Raw genomic sequence first — 18,992 nt, 5'->3', positions numbered from 1 at the left:
GAAGAGATGTCCCAGTTTTAAAGTAGATCACAACAAAAGTGTCTGCAGGAACTGGCAGCCAGTTTGCCGGGTGAGAGGCCCACCAGGGACACAAACACATCACTGCTGTCAAACCCTCATCCTCTAAAAATCTGCTTTCCAAGACGTGAGAAAAACATCCTAAAGTCGATACACACACACACATTTTAATTCAAAATGTGTTTTGACTTGACTCGTAGGCCAAATGTCCCTGACACTTTCTCAGCCGATGAAGGAACGGTGAATTTTTTAAAGAGTTTGGAGACTTAACATCTATTCCCCACAGACTCCCATCCCTACTTCTCTACTATCGTACTTTGTTTGAGAAACAGAATAATCTTCATCCTTATCTTTTGCTTTAATTCTCCTTCGTGCGCTCCTCCATCATTCATGATCATTAGAGGATCAGTGTTGGCCGTACTATCGCCTGTCATGCTGGAGATCCAGCCAGTGGAGCTTATTCTATTGTTGCACCCATCATTAAGCTTCTCTGGATGAGTTAGACGGTGAAATGCCAAAAATGTAAAACTGTGAAGGTTGTCATCTATCAGCAGGTGGAGGCTCAGAAACTGTTTTAACCACATAATGAGAGCCATGAGTGTAATATATTTATTTTCCTAACTTTTCCTCAGGAGTTAGTATTTGATTGTTATCCTGACTCTTTCTTTTTGTTTTTCCTTTGCGGTGAGGTGAGTGAGGTGATACTTTATTGATGGATACCTTATCTCGTGTTTTAAAATTAGAAATTTGCATCCGTTTTTCATCATATTTTATCAGAATATCTCCACTTCTGTCGTTGCCATTATGTAAATTAACTACACTGAAACACGCTGGATTGTTAAACTAACTTGAGTAGTTTAACAATTCATTGTTCTGTCTGACGTGTTTGCCTCGGCGGCTCCACGCTGTACTAATCACACAGAGGTGGTCCTCCTTCACCAGAGGAACTCTTTCTGCACTTTTACTCCAGGAAGTGCACATAAAAATCCCTCCTTAGTTTCTTTAAGAAATTAGAAGTTCCAAACTGTAATCTGGTTGATTATTCTATTACTCTACTGTTACTATGGAGTCTACTGTAGCTGACACACTGGACCACACTGACATACTGTCCATTACAATATGAGGCAATATGGGAGTGTGTTGTTATGTGATAAGAGCAAGGCTGGTGCTGATGTGAAAATGAACCCATCCATCAGTACATGGTGATTGCACCTGAAGGATTATTGATGGGGGATGTAAACAAGCTGCCTTTACTGCAGAACAATTTCACTTATTAAACATGGACCTCTGTGGTCTATGAGATTTTACTGTTTTGGCCAAGAAATGTGACTGATATGATCCCATACAACCAGCACAATACAATACAATACAATACAATACAATACAATACAATACATACAAAATACTGAGATAAAGTTAATAATCTAAAATGCTTAATCTACTTTTAATCTACTACTCTAATTTACTTTTTTCACATCCTGCAAATCACCAAACCACCTATTGTAATGTGTTGCTATCAAGTAAAGAAAAAATCACAAGCCTCTGATACCTGAAATTAATTTCACTTTTATCCATCTCTGATTTTCTCTCCTGAATTTTACTCCTAGAATTTTCATTTCCAATCACAGACTGTAAGTTGATTTATAATCATAAACTTGCAAGTAACGCAGAGTGGGGAGGTCAGACAAAGCTTTCATAAGCATTTACAAGCTGGTGTTAAGAGACTGAAAAACTTCTACTGCCTAATTTCTGCTGTCACGGGGGGCGGTCACCAACTCTACTTTCACTGTGAGTGAAGGTCAACTCTGCCACTGCAGTAATGGTGGTGTGACTAGAGAGCACAGCAAGTAATTCAGAGTCAATGTCAAGTATTTATCTCAGTGCTAATTTTGCATTTGACACGCAAAAGAAAATGTCACTTTCATTATCCTGGAGAACTCTCTTTAATCCAACCGTACAGTAATCACACTGTTCAGCTGCTAAGTTAAGGTGCTAAGTAAGACAGAGCTCTGATTTACCACTGCACTACCACTCTTATAACGTTGTCTCGCTCGTGATGGACAGTTTAAAACCATAAGGTCCAAAATCGACGCAGCGGAACCGAAGAAGACTCTTTTTTATTTCAGGCAGTCTTTGTCTAAACCTGGTGCTCACATTACCCACCAACAGTTTGGTCGGGGATTCTTGTTATGCTCCAGCAGAGATGAGGGGAGGGCTCCAGAGGTCTGGTGAGCTCATGTCTTTCTAAGGCTCCACACCCCCAGATGCCCAGTGGGGTCGGAGAGGAGGAGACAATCCACATTTGTTATTGACTGTAAAGCCGTTAAATAATGTCTGCACGACTGCAGCAAATTAATGAAAGAAAATGGGGAGATCTCTAGAGGATAACACTGTGCCCACCACTAATTTAGCAACACTGAAAACCTGTTTAACTCTCTATTTGTACCAGTTGCCCCCACTTCCTTCTTTCCAGGGTGTAAATATTACATCTAGGTTTGTTTTATTCAGCTGCTAAATAGCCACCGACCACCTCATTCCTTCCCACTGATGGGAATGAAGCCACTACTATGGAGCGTGCCTATCGACAGTGCAGAGGACAAGTTACTTTAACCTTCAGTTTCCTCTGCAGGCAGACTCAGGCTGCATCCTGCAGCCTATTTACCCAGAGTGGCAAACTGAAAAGCCCTGAGATTAAATCTCCATCCCGCAGCTCAGCATCATTCATTTGTCCTGGCTCACCTGAGGCCTCGACGGCAGCAAACATTCTCCCTGGACGCCGAGAGACAACGAAGCACCGAGATTTACTCAGCTAGTCAGGTCAGGCTACTGGGGGAGCACAGATGTTTGGAGGGCTTTGTTCTGTACCTTTGTCTCTGTGTGTCTCTGTGTGTGTCTGTGTGTGTGTGTGTGTGTGTCTGTGTGTGTGTGTGTGTGGATGCACTTCACCACTAATACATGCCAACTTTCCCCAGTTTTTGAGGGAGTGTTTTTCTCCAACTACCTGCCACACAAAGTTGGCAGGTAGTTGGAGGTGTGTGTGTGTGTGTGTGTGTGTGTGTGAGTATTTTTCTGCCTGGCAGTTTCCCTGAGTGTGTGTGTGTGTGTGTGGTGGGTCGATCGATGCGTGTCTCCTGGTCATTGACAACATGTCTTTTGCAGAGTGGATGCTTCAGCATTGAGAAGCGGCGGCTCAATCAAAAACACTGAGGACATCCGCACGAATTCTCATTTCCTGCATCAGCTCCACATTCAGTCATTTTCTACATGAAGTTACTTGTCAATAATAATGATTCACTCGTGCTATTTCTTCTTAAGGACATTCTTACAAGAACAAAACAAGATCAGGTCCGCACTGACAAAACATGACCACTATAACTCAGAAGTACAGCATCCTATAAATGTTTATGATGCTTATCAATCATACATTTTCTAAATAAAGTGCTACAACCACAGAGACAAAGGATTATTATTAGATATGGGAAAGAATCCTCTCCTCTGTGCTTTTATAGTCAGACTTTGTCACTGTGACTTACAAAGAAATGAAAAGGAAAATCATTTCCCTGATATCCCTGTAATGCACTTATAGTTTAGTCCGTCTATGAAAAGAGCACCACAGGATGTTAATAGTTAGTGAGAGGTACTCATCCAGCAGCTAATAGCATACAAAAAGCTCTCCACCATTAAATTCAGTGTAGCGCAGGGGCTCTGTGTCTGTTGGCGTTGTTGGGCAACTGCGACATGAACAGCAGCATTTACTGTTGGCTCTCAGCGGGCTCCTCGTCCTAACCTGCTGCGGCTGGCTGGCTGCCGGCCCGCTTCCATCTCTGCTGCCCGGCCTTCAGTGAACACTGTGGCTTGTGTGAGTAACCACCTACGATGGCTGAGCTACAGCAGCAGAGAGCGGTTGGTATAAGAGCGGTAAGCAGGTGTTGAAGGTGGTGCGCTACAGCAGAGCACATCAGTGACACTGTAGCATCATGAGCGAGTGCCATTATGAAATAAAACGTCTATAATTGAATAGAACTTCAATAACGCTCTGTTAATGTGAAAATAAGAATAATGAAAAGGCAATTTGAAAATAATGATTTGACCATCAGTCCCTAATTTATTTCACACTTTATTGTTCCCCTGGCATATTTTACACACTCTAATCAAAGTGGTTTTATAAAGTTTTTCTGTAATATTGAACACTTAGTGCCTCCAAAATGCAACACGTGCATATAGAAATTGAAATAAGATTGATTTCCCTTTGACAATAGCCTCTCCCTAAGCTCGTGCTCACTGTTATTGCAGGATTAAAGTTTAAGCAATAAGTACACTTAAGCATTAAGTGCTTTACTCTTGCTGCTCAGGGGGGGGGGCTCTTTAAAAGTCTACCAACACTAAACAGTTATACGTGACATCTGAGAAGACGGGCAGGCTGCGCTGTCAGTCCCCACAGATACAGTATATGATGGTTCCATAAAAGCAAACTGTTAATATTAAAGTTTTATTTTAATCTGCTGCTAAAACAAGCTGTAGGCTGGGTCCTTGGTGGTGGGAAGGAACGACGGTGACCTGTCAAATCTGTTACTTTTGCATCCAACTTCAACTGGCAGCTGTTTGGTCCAGTGTTGGTGCCAATGCAGAGTCTGACTTCTCCTACATACCACGTGCACACGACACATGAAGTGATCAGTCGCAGTGTCACAGGTATTTTTGTTTTAGTTTACTGTGGTAAGAGCCAACAAACTTTTTACTATTTTAATTGACTCTGGCTTGTATTTAGCTTCTTGTCACCCTTCTAGTTTGCAAACCAATTAAATGTGTTTGCAGAAGCAAACATTTTTTAATTTACTTTCACTTATTTCATTTTCGTTGCTAACTGCTTAGTCTGTCTGTCTTAAACCATGACTGGAGGTTTGTCTGATGGGATCTTCAGTGAATTTTAATGTGGTTTTCTGTCTATCTGGCTCGCATCTGGCATCAACAAGAATCTTTTCAGAGCTCTTTCTACCAGGATGTTTCTATTTGGATCCTGTCTGGCCCGAGCTGAAAGGAGCTCATCTTGGACTTCTTGAGTCACAAACTGAAGTAGGTTGCTTGAATTCACAACTGACTAGCCTGTGGGGCTGTTCTGTTTCAAAACATAATTCATGGAATCATAGTTTGGTACACGGTAACTGCCTTTCAATCACTCTGCTCTGCTTTTCCATTCATTTGCAGAGCTTTCGAGCTGCCAGAATACTCACTCCTTGTCTCTGCTGGAAGCATTTTAATCTTCAAAAACATCACCTTGAGCTTAATTATGTCTCTTTTACACCAAAAGCAGAGGGGACAGAGTGGGGGTTTGTCCAAGACATGCCCACGTGTGATATCCCTAATAACATGGGTATAATGAAAGGCTACGTGCTATACTCCAACATCAAAAGCTATTGTCTAATTTTGGCCAGCGGGATGTGACAAATCTGTAATTAAAATAGCAAGCTGAGTGATAAAACAAAGCCACTTGCTGGGAGACAGCAGATCCGGCTAGATATGGATCTGTCATTAGGCTAAAGAATTGTCCTTTGCCTTTTCTGCCTTTATCTCCACTAATGCGGCTACATTTCCCCGGGATTGGCCCTTTTCAGCTTGGCGTGGAAAAAAAAAAAAAGTGCTGATCTCAACGAATGTCCTAATCAGTCACAGCTCGCCTGTTTACGGCGACGAAAAGTCGAGGCCACCGGTTCATCCAGAAGTTTAACCAATTGCGTGGCGGCACTTCATGTTTTTAAATTGGCATCAGAACGAAAACAGTGGCAGCACTTTTCTTGTAATGCCCCCACAATCTCTGGAGCTTGTTTACAACTGCCTATGCACAGGTTCAACAAGAGGGCAACTACATTTGGATGATATTTATGTTATTTGTTCATGTTTTTTCCTGTACTGAGGGACAGACAGCCGCACTTCTGCTGTTTTCAAGGGCCACAGCCTGACTGCCAAGATACTGTGTGCTCAGTCTCCTCTACAGCTATTAAACTGATGGTACAATACATGTTTTTATTTTTTTTTTTTACCAGGATTGACTTGAAGATCAAACACTCATGAATAATACATCTGGTAAGGCCCACTGAAATCACTGGTGTGAGTTCTGCAGCAGACGATTTCCAATCACATGCAGCTGTTTTAAGAGCAGCCAGCATGGCAGAGTGCAGCATCAGACTGCTCCTCCTCCTCCTCCACCTCTTCCTCCTGTTATTGTTGGAGCTGATTTCAAAATGCACAGAGGCCGACAGCTTGGAACACCATAAATTACCCAGAAGACTGGTGGTGGAAGTAGGCTGGGACTGACCAGCACATTAGTGAAGTCCTGATGGACATAGGTAAGCAGGGTAGTGTGGGTGTGTTTGAATTTATGTGCACTACCCTGAGTTCTGCTGGGGAGAGGTGTGTGTGTGTGTGTGTGTGTGTGTATGAGACACCCTGGCAGCAAGCTATCCTCCTGGATAAGAAGCTTTCAAGTAAATGAATGAATACATTATGGATTGGTGGCCGAGCATCAATAAAGCAGCCATACTGCATCTGAGCGGAGTGAAGCTCTTTGTTTGACACATGAAGCTGCAGGACGATCAGACTGACGAAGGCCAGCCAGGCGACGGGGACCAAAGGGGGCCCAGGGGGCACTCAGGGGACCCCTGTTTGAAGGCAAGAAATTCTAATGACTTTCATCTTCTGTATTTCTTTCTTTCTATCTATCAATTTTGCATAGTCTTGAAACTTGGATGAATCATGCAGTCCTTGTTTTTATCTTTTATCCCTTTTCTCAATCTTGATATTGATATAGGGTCAGTATTCTGATCAGCCATTTTGTCTTGCACAATACTATTTTTCTTTTTATTCTTAATGCTAATAAACTAAACCGAGCTATTTATGAAGCCGATGAGGAAGTGGAGGAAAGTACGCCTACACCCACATACATGCACAGATCCATTTCCTCTGTCATACACCTACACACATACTGCAGATATACACATGGATACGCAGACATTTCCTTTCTCTGCTTGTGTATCCTGGGGGTACAGAATGCATTCATATTCAGTGAATGATCGGCAGAGGCAGAAGCCATTTTGTTTTTCCAGCCGATGGCAGAAAGCAGCGGCCATTACGACCTTGTGATGAATTCAGGGTTCATTTCCTGCAGTTTCCTTTTTTTTATGCACACACATAGAATCAAATCTAAAAAGAGATTTAAAGGGGTGCAGCTTTCGGAGAGGGAGAACAGTCTGCAAAGCCTTCGTTAAAGCTGCCATCGCGCACATCCGCGGTCTGACTTTCACTCCCAGGTGCACGGTAATCGGGAGAAAGTTTCATTCTTGGACGCTGTCATTTATTCATTAGCTCACAATCAGATCTCCTGTGCGAGGCATGAGACGTTATAAATCAGTCACCGGCTGGCCATTAGGAATTCATGCGATTCATAATACATAAGACCCGTCTTTTATTTATTTATCACCTCTAAATGGGATTTCCTTCCCTCTCATTGGCTCCAACACAAAAGTCAACTTCTCTTAGCCCAACCAACGGCCATTTTGAGCGCCAGCCAAGATGTAAACAATGCAGATGTGAACTGAGACCCGGATAGCCTGATCTCGTGTGCTGCCACTCAGACAGGAGGAGGGTCTTTTCCCCCTAATAATCCAGACTGGTATAGTCTGGGAGGGAAGCAGCAGGTGCCCGGCTGCGGCTGGCTGCTGGCACAGTTGTTTTCTGCTGATTCTCTTGAGCAGTTGATGTAATTGTGAGTAATTAGGCCTTAAAGTAGTCTTGTGTTTCCCCAACCTGGAACATGAGTCCCGAGGGAGAGGATGCGAATGAGGTGGGTGGCAGGAGGAGTGGGGTGGGAGGGGGTCTGTGAGCACCAGTAGCTGGTATACAGAAGGCTGCTTTTGTGTAAACAGATCCTATATGAAGAGCCTGGAACTGTGCCACCAGATGCCAACACCATATGATCGCTCTGAGACTGTCGATGACACTAAATTATACTATTGCCCCGAGGGCCCCAGCACTTGTCACTGGAAATATAAACAGCAAATCACAACGGAGATGCAGCGGTCGGAATGAGCCTCATAAAGACGTGATGTCTGATGTCTGCGGCTCTGACCAGATGTTTTTTCTGAACGCTACATTACATTCAGGGAGTTTCTGAAGCGCCTCACAGTTGTAGCTTTAACACCGGTGCTTCAAGGATTTCCATAAAAGGTCAAATAAAGTGTGATAATGGTCACCAGTAGTAATGAGTGACACAGCAGTGCTGAGACTTACGGGTGGCTGGCTTGTTGCAGTTGTGTCCATGTCTGAAGTACTGAGGATTCTCCACCACAGGAATACGAGTCATCCCTATGACAACCGCATCAGGACCCGCATCCAGAGTACAGGGGGTAATAATCCCATGATTGACATGATGAAGAGGGCTGGCAGAGTCTTCCTCGCCACTGATCACAGCCACTGGACCTGGAATGACAGAAAAGCAATGATGAGTTATTTAAGAGTTGAAGCTCTAAATGTGGAGCTTTTAAACTTTTTAAATGTGTCTGCCTGTTATGTCATACTGATGGTCAGTGTCACTGGCACATGTTAATGCATGTACTGTACGTTACACAGTTCTCAAGTGTCCATCCACCTAAAAATGTGTTTCGCTTATTGTTACTTCACTTGGATGTTTGAGGTTCACTCTGGATGAGGACATATGCACAGAGCTTCACACTTGTATTCTGCATTTTGATCATTTTTAATAACTGAAGTTTGTGGAAAACCCATTTAAGGCATTGTTGAAAGCAGAGTATTTATTATGTCTTGTGTCTTATGTCCTTTATCAAATGACATAATGACATATTTTCAGCTTTCAGCCTCAGGTCAGTGACAATAAGTTCCATTTCTAGTGACAGTTCAGCCACTGTAGAGGTGATTGTGAACATGTGTGTGGTCGGTGATCAGGTTTCATGTTGCTATGATTTCAGTGTTGGATATTCTTCTACATAAAGATGTATGATAGTAAACTGAGCATCTCTGCCAGTCTGATAAAACAGGAAATTTGGGTTCTGGGACATTGTAATTGAAATGAGAAACTGATTAATCAAATGAAATATTTTGCAGAATTGTTAGTTGGGACCCCAGTTTATTCACTGATTCATTAAAACATTTGTTTCTACAAAATTAGACAGTGCTTCGCATTAAAATATCTACATGCTTAAAGCATTATGTGATAGTTCTCTGCTGGCCAAATTCGTGGCGTCACACAATGTGCACCTCTCAAACAACCATAATTTCCTTTCCTTTCTAAAAACTCCAAAAAAAAACTCCCTGACATGATTTATTGTCAGCTAATGTGATCCAGTTTCCTGTTCCATCACTGCTGTGTCAGAGGCAACACACAGCTCTGACAACTGTAATCTTCAGAGGGAGGAGAGGAGGAGAGAGGGATGGGAAACAGCGAGTGGATATAAAGTCAACTGCAGCTGATTCAGTGGAGCAGTGACAGTGAATCTGTTTACCCACAAAGTTGAATCTCTCGCTCACCTTGACAACATAGTAAATAATAATCAAGACCCAGTCATGTCAAATTACAGACCCTGAGCTGCAGGGGAGGTGGCGTGTGATGAAGTGACACATGTGAGCAGCAATTTATTTATAACATTTGCTCTTATGCAGGGTTTTCATACCTGAGCACCTGCTTTATTGGAGGAGTGCACAGCAGTGCACATCCCGAATACCCACCCAGCCACTGGGGACAAGTGGCACACTGCAGCCCTAAATCTCTGCTGATGCCTCCGACACCCCCCCTCACTACACAGCACAGCACAGCACAGGCACAAAGATATAAATATATATGCAGCGCACTGCCTCAACCATCACTACAATCACTACATTTGAAATAAAATCATTACATGGAAAGTCATGATGAGTCATGGGTAAAGCCTTTAAAATATGAGAAAAGATACCTCAAAAAGATCCTAGTATTATGTTCTGCTTTTTAATGCAATCTGAAATGGAATGAAAACCCATCTGATCAGACTCCAGTGGCAGATCGATGAGGCCTTGGGGAACGCCTGGACCGGCTCCAAACCGCAGCACTCGAAGCCACACAAAACCTCCCACTTGATTCTTTGGGAGATGAAGGTTTTCCGAGGAGTGAGGGGGAAATTGGACTGCTTGACTTCAGAACATCCTAAAAATTGCATTTATGTTACCTGAGTGATGAAAAGGCCCGTCGGCCTCTGAGAGGGTTTTTATCATCCGAGACGTTGCCAGTGCACAGAATGGAATTCTGCACTGGACATTTTCCCTGAAACGTCTATCTGAGAGTAGAGTTCCTCTCTATTAAACCAACTTTGATTTATTCGTGAGAACTGGAAAATGAAATGAGCCAACTTTTGGCTATTTTTTCGATTCTTTTCATGTCTAATCCTTTTCACAACTTTTTTTCATAGTAATGTGGTTCATACAGAAGGTAAATGTAGCCGTGCACTATGTCTAATTCAGACCTTGACTAAAGACTTTGGAAAGAACTTTTCAGTTCTAATGTCTCTTTTTCTCAAGTTGCTACAGTCTTATGAAAGGAGAGTTGTGATGATAAATATGTAAACGTCAACATCTACCTTCAATTGTACAAGGATTCTTAAACTTATCTAAGTCCGTTTGTCTGCATTCATCTAAACCCTGCCATATATCTGGCACTGCATTAGTGTGGATAGGAACATATAAAGGTAATTAGAGGTAATAGTAGAGGATTCTCATGCACTTTATGTGCCGCGTTCAAATGTTTATGATGCGATGCAATGGCCAAAATGCTAAATCTGCTAGATTATACTAAAACTACTTCACATCATGACTGCTTTGGGGTTTTTTTAAACCTAAAAACCTGAGCAGTGAACATATTGCAGGCTCTTCTGAATGCAGCACAATGTCTGTGTCTCTTTGATTCTATGCAGCCATTATATCTATTGTGAAAGAACCAAAAAATTCCCTTGTATTCACTTTATTCACAACACTTTGGTCCCCGGACTACTATCTGAGGGCATAGACCCTTCGGTTTAGGGCTCCACCCCGTCTGTAAGATTTTCGGAAGCACAGCACCGTGTTAATAGTTCAAATCCTTTAAAAAAGCTAGAATATTTGTAATGTTGCACCAGAAGTAGCCATTCGTCAGCATGACAACTAACTATTATTAGCTTAGCGAGCCATGGCCTGAGAAGCTAGAGCTTGAAAGACTGCAATCAAGCCTCATTCACAGCTGCATCTCTCACACAAGTTGGCAAGAGACTGCAAGTGATCACCAAAGGACATGCCACGATTGGCAAAAATCATTTATTAAACACGTTCAGAGCAAGAGACACCAGTTTGTCCAGGGATTCCTTCTGAAAAAGTCTTAGACCACTGTGGCATGCCGTAATTTGAAGATTAGTTAAATCTCACTGCTCACATCCATCTGTGCTTTGCCAGCCAATATGTTTCTCCTGCGAACATCCTTTTGCTTCTCTGTTGGAAACATGTCTCCTGAAAATTCCCCCATTATTTCCAGGAGACGTGTCACTCCGGTCGACATTACTTAAAGTTCCCTTCCCGGCACATCAAATGTTTGTGTAAGGTGCAGTTCGCAGGTGCATTAGCTAATTCAGCTAAATCAATTGATCAAGCGTGACATTTGCATCATCTGTTTCTCTGAGTTTAGAAGTCAATCTAATTTACTCTACAGGAGCAGCGCCGCCTTCCCCTCCTGGGTTCTTAAAATGGACTCCTTCATTAAGGTCCAAGTGCTGGGCCAGCAGGTCCGTCTGTGGACCAGGACTCAGTGACGCACGGCAACAGCTTGCAAACCTTTGAATAATCCACCTTTCAGACTCAAGCCAGCTTTTATATAGAGAATTTGCCACTCTGTAGGAATACTAACACTGAACCAAAGCAAAAACCCTTTTAATAATGCTATTAAACCCCCTCAGATGTGACAGGAGACCCTTTTATTCCTCCAAGAAAAACCTGAGCTCTGTTCTCCTACAGCCCTGCTGAGAGGAGATCTCATTTGATAAAAAAAGTTGGTATGCTTATTATCACCTTCAGATATTCCCGTACCCTCAGCAGCGAGTGGAGCAGCGAGTGCTTTGTGGGCTTTCTTTTGCCCTGGATTTAGCCCCTCACGCCACATGCAGCAGCTCCCCTATCTATCTTATTGGTGAAGGTCGTCCCGGTTGTATGTAGCCTGAAAAGAATACGCACAGATTCTACGCTGGGCTGAAGAAAGATATTGCCAAATTCATTTTTGGAGTAATATTTGTACACGTAATGCTCTCGGAGGAAGACGGAAGAATTGAACACCGCACGAGAGAGTAAATCTTCATTATCCATGGTGAGATTGATAAAGGAGGCATTTCAGCAGGGTTAGTGCATTAACAATACAGAGGTTTATAGTACATTTCTCTTATTTGTTACGCTACCTGCACCCCCCCCCCACTTCTCAATTCAAACCGACATCCCTGCTCTCAGCAGTGGGAAATCTGTACTCTTCAGAGTGCCGAGCAGTAAATGTGCTCCAGTCAACCTCAACCTCAAACCTTAAACATAAGCAACAGCTACATAAGAGGGGAAGAAGCTAAAAAGCCAGAGCTCCTCTTCTCGTGCCTGTAGACAGCACACATTAATGTGTCTGCTTAATATCTGCTGTTTAAAGGCCAAATCTGGCAAAAGCCTGTTTTTCTTGTTATCCAGAAATCCACTTAAAAGACTAACGGCTACTGTACGTGAAGTCATAACCATGTACATGTTATTTCTTTGTGCCATAGACCTCTGCTTCCGTCCAAAACCAGTTAACACTGCAGTTTACTCTGAGTCAATCCCACACACACTGTGCTCTGGCTGCAAACACTCACTTGCTCACTAAAGGTGTATTATGTTGAAAATAGTCTCTCGCAAATGCAGAGTGCAAGAGTTACTTGGGCGTTTTTTAATTTAACAATATTTCTAACCAATTTTTAAAGATGTACATCTTCAGAGGGATCTGGCAGCCCCAGAGTTGAGTGCCACAGACAGGGTAGGAAAGTCAGAGAGTCCTCAGATGGACTAACCTGCTGTTGTCATTGTCCAACAGTATAAGTATGGACCATCTCCAGTGTTATCCTGTACACTGCTGCTTTTTAGGTGGCACAGGTTGGACTGGAGCTGCTTTTGGATCTGCTGGAACTGGATCACATTAGCTGCATCTGGCTTTGGGTGCTTTGCATCAATGACACTGTGTGTCCTTGTTTATGCTCTGTTCTCCTCATTGGTGACATTAGATGTTATTAGTGTGTCCATTGCTCATTTTTTTTGTCCTCGCTTCCTGCTGCAGGAGCATTTTTTTTTTCCAACAGCCTCAAGCTTCTTCTGGTCTCAACTGCAAGGTTTATTTATTCCGATCTCATTTCTCTATTCACAGTGTTTTTATTATAATAATAATTATAATTATTTGTGCAAATAAACCACACCAGACTAAAAATCAGCAGGGTATATGTATGTGGAGCCACCCGATTTTTTTGTGCCTCTGCTTTCAAAGTGAGTGTTGAAGGTGATTCTCAGGACAAAAAAAAAAAAAAAAAGCCAGCGGGTGACTCTGTAGGGTTTTCCCTGTGGTAGGGAATAAATTGTGCAGAGTGTGATTGCTTCCGTTCCACCTCCTTGTGGTAATTATCGCACCGATTCCTTTCAAAGGTAGTTAATTAGGACTGGAATTAACTTGAGGACATGTAAAATGAACAAGAGAACACAGGAAGGATAGCTTACCGAGGCAAGGCCCCACTTCTAGTTAACGATGGATTTGAAATAAATCAAATTCATACGTGGGAAGGGTCGAAAACAGTGAAATCAAGCCGAATATCATACTTGTGACAAAGGAAAGGCAAAAAGACGATGGGTCTGCAAGACACACACATTAACCAACTGTCACTGTGCTTAACGCTTTGTTCATAAATCCATCAAAGACGGTATTTTGCTATTCAGTGCTGTGACTGTAAAACAGGGCAATTGACGATGACATGCCTAAAATGATACAGTGCCTGCTTATTAAATGTTAATAAAAAATATTAAATGTTCATTTGATTTGTTCATGATGGAGGTTACTATTAGTTGCCAGAACATTTAGAGTAATGGGCAAAAAAAAAGAAGTGATTTGCATTTTATTCACCAACATTCTGGTTTAGTTCATCTGGTTTATGTATTTCTGGTGTCATAAAGACTCTTGTTAATATTATTCATGACTACTCCGTCCATTATTAGATAACATCTTAGCACCAGCCTCACCAACACAACCCGTCCAAACAAGAAACTTTAAACTCCACTCCCCAGAATTCCTGATGCTAAAATAAACCTCTCCATTGTGACGTTGTGACTGCTAAGCCCAGTAGCAGCCATTAGTGCTATAAAAAGCTTGTTAATTGCCAAATGCCACTATCATGAGAAGACGCCTTGAGGTTATGTGCATAGCTCAGATGACAACTCCCATCGCTGCACTGAAGAAGACATGTAAATAGCTCCTCTGACAAATGGCCCCAACCTGCTCACTCAACCGCCCGCTCACAGACGGGCACGTTAGCATGTGACAGCCGTGCAGGCCAGTGGCAAACCAGCGCTAACCTCATTTCTCACTGTAAACAAATAGCAGCCTCTGTACAGTGATAGGCCACTGGATGTGTGCTGTTTCCTCCCCGCCTGATGGTGACCCACTGTGGCCAATACTGAGCGCTAGGACAGCCCATGTTTACAGTCCTCTGCAATGTGGGCTATCGAGAATTTACAGTCGCCCTGCACAGCTCAATGTGCTCCCTCTTTATTGTGACATAAACAATGGCGAGCACTGAGGGGAAGGACGCCTGAGTTGAGACGGAAATAAACATGCATTTGAAAGCTGTATACCTATCAGTCACTGCATCTGTAGCCACTTGTGTACATCCTCTAAAATCACGCATCTACAACATGCCGAACATTATCAGCAACGACGCAGGACTGAACCAATTACAGTGTGTGTTGCTGTATATCTGTGGTCTTGATGCCCAGAATGATAATAACACAAAACAGTGGGATTGTTATTCTGACTCTGTTCCCACAGTGCCCCATCAGCTTTTATATCTTTGACAACACATTACCCTGTAAGCTCCCCAAAGACAGACGAAGCAATTTTACACAAGTCTGAAAAGTGATGGGAAATGACATCATCCAACAGCCGAGCTGTCCCGGGTCTGTTCCTTGATTTATGACTACGACAGAGTCAGGATCTTTACCTTAACTGGGACCTACGTGTTATTACCAGTTATGTGCCCAAACACCAATTGAAAACAAAACACACAGCAAGCTCAGAATGTATTTGGAGCCATGCGGGTCTCCACTCTGTTTGGGGTTTCATTCATGTCGCACGGTAATGTAATCAGAACGAGCCAAATGAAAAGCTGGTGGCGGCATTGTTACGGAAACTAGTTTGTATCATAAACTCAGCAGTAAAGGCAACGGCGCATACATACACACATACGGAACAAACATGTGCACAGCAGCCACACACTCGGTGGCTATATTTCTTGTTGTCGCATTAGAATATGAAACGGTTCCCCAACGTCGAGCATCTGGCAGAGTTTGCATGTAAATCACAAAGAGAGAGCCACATTCAGCCGCTGCAGCCCACAAAACGGCTTGATGATTGTGCAGATCAGTGCTGCTGGAGACGCCTCTGCATGCTAATGTGCCCCACCACCCTACTGGGACGCAACAAGTGCTTTAGTGGTGGTGGGGGTTAGCACGGAGGTAAATCATTTGTCTGATGAAACATGATTTCTCCATTGTGATAAAGTCGGGTAAAACCTGGAGAAAATTTGTGTAGGGGTTTACTTAACAGACATCCTGTATATCACTAAATTGAATCAGTCCAAATGCGGCTTTGAACCTGAATGATTCCCTGTTTATAAATATTTATAAGTGGCTCGATGGCTAGACAGACAGCTACTTCATTGTGCCCCCAAGAGAAAAAAGGTTTTCACAGTCTGCACATGGAACATGAACAGGGTGAAGCTGAGTACATAAAAAGGTAGCTGAAAACCCAAGGACCCAAACTAGTTTGTCTGCAGAATTCTGATTGGATCCGAGGAACAGTGTACCCCTATACGATGTGCATCACAGCCAGAAGCACAGCAGACTAGTCTAGAGCCATGCTAGCGGCTCTATGAGCAGGGCTCTGAGGTAAATGCCGATATCAACAAGGTTATGTACTCGCAGCGGCAATAGTAGCAATAGCAATAGTAGCGGATGTTTGGAGGATAATGTTTAGCTTGTTCTCTAAACACTTGACAACACTTGATAATAACACTAGAATTATTTTTTTTTTTAGAGAGCTGGAAATATTGGAACAAATTTCATGGTAATCCATCAAACAGTAATGGAACCATTGTCAAGCTCATGGTGGCGCCAGAGGAAAAGTCACAGGATGACCAAAGTAATTAGGATTCATCCTCTGAGCACGATGGATATGTGTATGAAATGTCATTGCAATCCATTCTGTTGTTACTGAGGCAGTTCGCTAAACAGCAAACTTGTTAATCTCATAGCGGCTTTAGAGGAAACATCAGGGGATCACCAAAGTGACTTCATCCTCTGGAGAACAAGGATATTCGGTGAGTGAAAAATGTAATCCATCTGATGGTAGTTGAGCTATTTTAGTCTGGACCAAAGTGGTGGACTGACCGTCAATGCCATGCTAGCTTAAAAGCCAGTGCCTCGGGAGAGGAGCATTAGACTCTGATAATGCTGGAGTGCACGAGGCAACGGCAGTTGAGAATACACCAGTGAAAAGCTGATTCATTTTTAATCAGAGGTTTTCCCAGCTGGTTGAGGTAACGGACGCAAGCACTCTATGTGGCCTTAAAATGAATTGGAGGCGGCACATTAAGGTCATTGTTAACCACGTTTTCTGCACTTGGGCACATTCAGGTCCCGTTTCCGTAGCATTCATTTAGTCTCAGTTCCACGCAGACACACACTCGCAGACCCACTGTGGAATATCAATCAATAAGGTGTCGATGTTTTCCTTTTTTCTCCCGAAAACCCTCTCTTTCTCACGCACTCACCCTCCTGTGTTTCCTCTCCAGTGCTCTGATCACTTTATTTCCATTAAATGGCCTTTTTTAGTCAGGATGCTGATCATTATGTTGCCAAAGAGAGTCAGAACACTAACATACAAAATGTCTCCAGAATGACAGTAAATGCAATTTGATCAGAAGCTAAATTCCTCTATCAGCATGTTATATTCCTATGACAACTGTTCATCAAAAGTTAAAAGCAGCTTTAGAAATACTTCTATCATTTATTTCATCTCTCTCTCTCTGTTGTCTCGTTCTGTCCCTGCCTTTTTCTCTTCCCCTTTCTTGTTTCCAGCCCCAGGGGTTTTAATTCCTGCCTCAGTTCTTCCACAACTGCCTCCCTCCGTTGAAGAACAGATTTGTTAGCTGGGGAGAGTGGGAGGAGGGGGAGAGGATGAAGGAAGGGAAGGAGACAGGGAGGTGTGTGTGTGTGTGTGTGTGTGTGTGGGGGGGGGGGGGGGGGGGGGGGGTCATTCTAATTACACACCTAACCAAGACATATGAACACAAATCAACCTTCACACTCTTCTGCCTAATGCCATCTATTACATTCATGCTGGGCATCATCAGCGTTACACAGACGCCACAAAGGGACCGGAGGATGATGCACATATGAGGGGCTGTCGAAGACCGGCCTGAGAGCTGGGCGTCTGACCTTTTGTGCAAATAGATTGTATTCATTCATTACAAAATTAATTACAAAATATATTACAACCAGTCCCGTCTCTTCTCGCAATACAATAACCGCTTGTAGGTGTTACTACACTTCAGTATTTGTACTACCCAAAGTGCTTTTGGTGCCAAAACGTGACCACAGGTGGGATACAAAAATAGTGATGAGTTTCCAGAGTGTTTAAATCCTGCCTGTGAGGATTATAAACCATTATGCACTGTTTTGGCGTCTGATAAACCTTTAAACGCATCAATCTGTGGCCTTCCTGGATGGTATTATGTCTCACCAGCGCCTCAAACAAGGCACCCCCCACCAGCATAGCCCCCCTGTTGGCGTGGCACTTAAATAGTGAGGTATAGAAATGTCAAATGTGAGTGTAACGCGTAAAAACATGGACACTTAATCAAAGCTGGCACTCATTCAGTGTGCTCTGCTGTAAGGTGATCTACAGCGGGGCGATGCGTCTTCCATCTTCTTTACACCGCTGCAAGGGCATCACGTTCATAATAACAGAATGTATTTATTCCCTGACAGCTTTTTATTCTAATCTTCCATCAGCGACCAATATAATGCACTGCATGCAGGTCATGTCGGTCATGACCGCATAGACAGATGGATAAACATTCAAAAGGACTGATGGCAATATGACTGTCAATTAAACTGAGAACAATCTTCCACTCTTTAGTTTGGTCTCCATCCATTACGTTTCTACTGTACCTATTACATACGTATGCTGCACCATACACTGGGTGCTCTGAGGTGAGGTGCTACAACGGGCGAGCAGACAGGCTCTTTAATATTTCAGTCAGACTCCCAGCAGACTGATGGCTTACAGGGGCAGCCATGCAGGGCGCACAGCCAAGGTTAGCACCAACATCAACCTCCCTCCATTTGAACCTGAACGCTATACCACTAGCCCCAGAGAAAGGACAGTGTCTTCTTCTTGGGTTCTTTTGTTTCAGGTGAGAGCTCTATATTACATAATGCCTCAAAGAGAATACATAGTTGGTAAATTTAGGATTAAATACTGTGTGTGGTTCTCAGGAATCTCCTTTTAAGCTGGTAAATGGGTCAGTACCACACATAGAGCCTTTTCAGCATGGTGCAATGGCATCTGTGATAAACTGCAATTAAGAGGATTAAGTACAAGTGTTACCTTTCCAGCATATGAATTGAATAAAAACATACATTTATAT

The 18,992-nt window shown here is 43.0% G+C and overlaps 1 protein-coding gene across 3 annotated transcripts in view; it reads right to left on the bottom strand.

The window, feature by feature from the left end:
- Window positions 1–18,992, bottom strand: part of ntrk3b (neurotrophic tyrosine kinase, receptor, type 3b) — a 154,627-nt gene that overhangs the window by 25,418 nt on the left and 110,217 nt on the right. For all 3 annotated transcript variants that reach the window (XM_070829017.1, XM_070829025.1, XM_070829034.1), the window contains one exon: window positions 8,302–8,490. In XM_070829017.1, the coding sequence (XP_070685118.1) occupies window positions 8,302–8,490 (189 nt within the window). The remainder of the gene's footprint in view (window positions 1–8,301; window positions 8,491–18,992) is intronic.

Source organism: Pempheris klunzingeri, chromosome 1 (genome assembly GCF_042242105.1).
Source record: "Pempheris klunzingeri isolate RE-2024b chromosome 1, fPemKlu1.hap1, whole genome shotgun sequence".
NCBI classification, from domain to species: Eukaryota; Metazoa; Chordata; class Actinopteri; order Acropomatiformes; family Pempheridae; genus Pempheris; species Pempheris klunzingeri.
The sequence above is the reverse complement of the archived record's forward strand: the minus strand, read 5'-3'. Positions and strand labels throughout refer to the sequence as shown.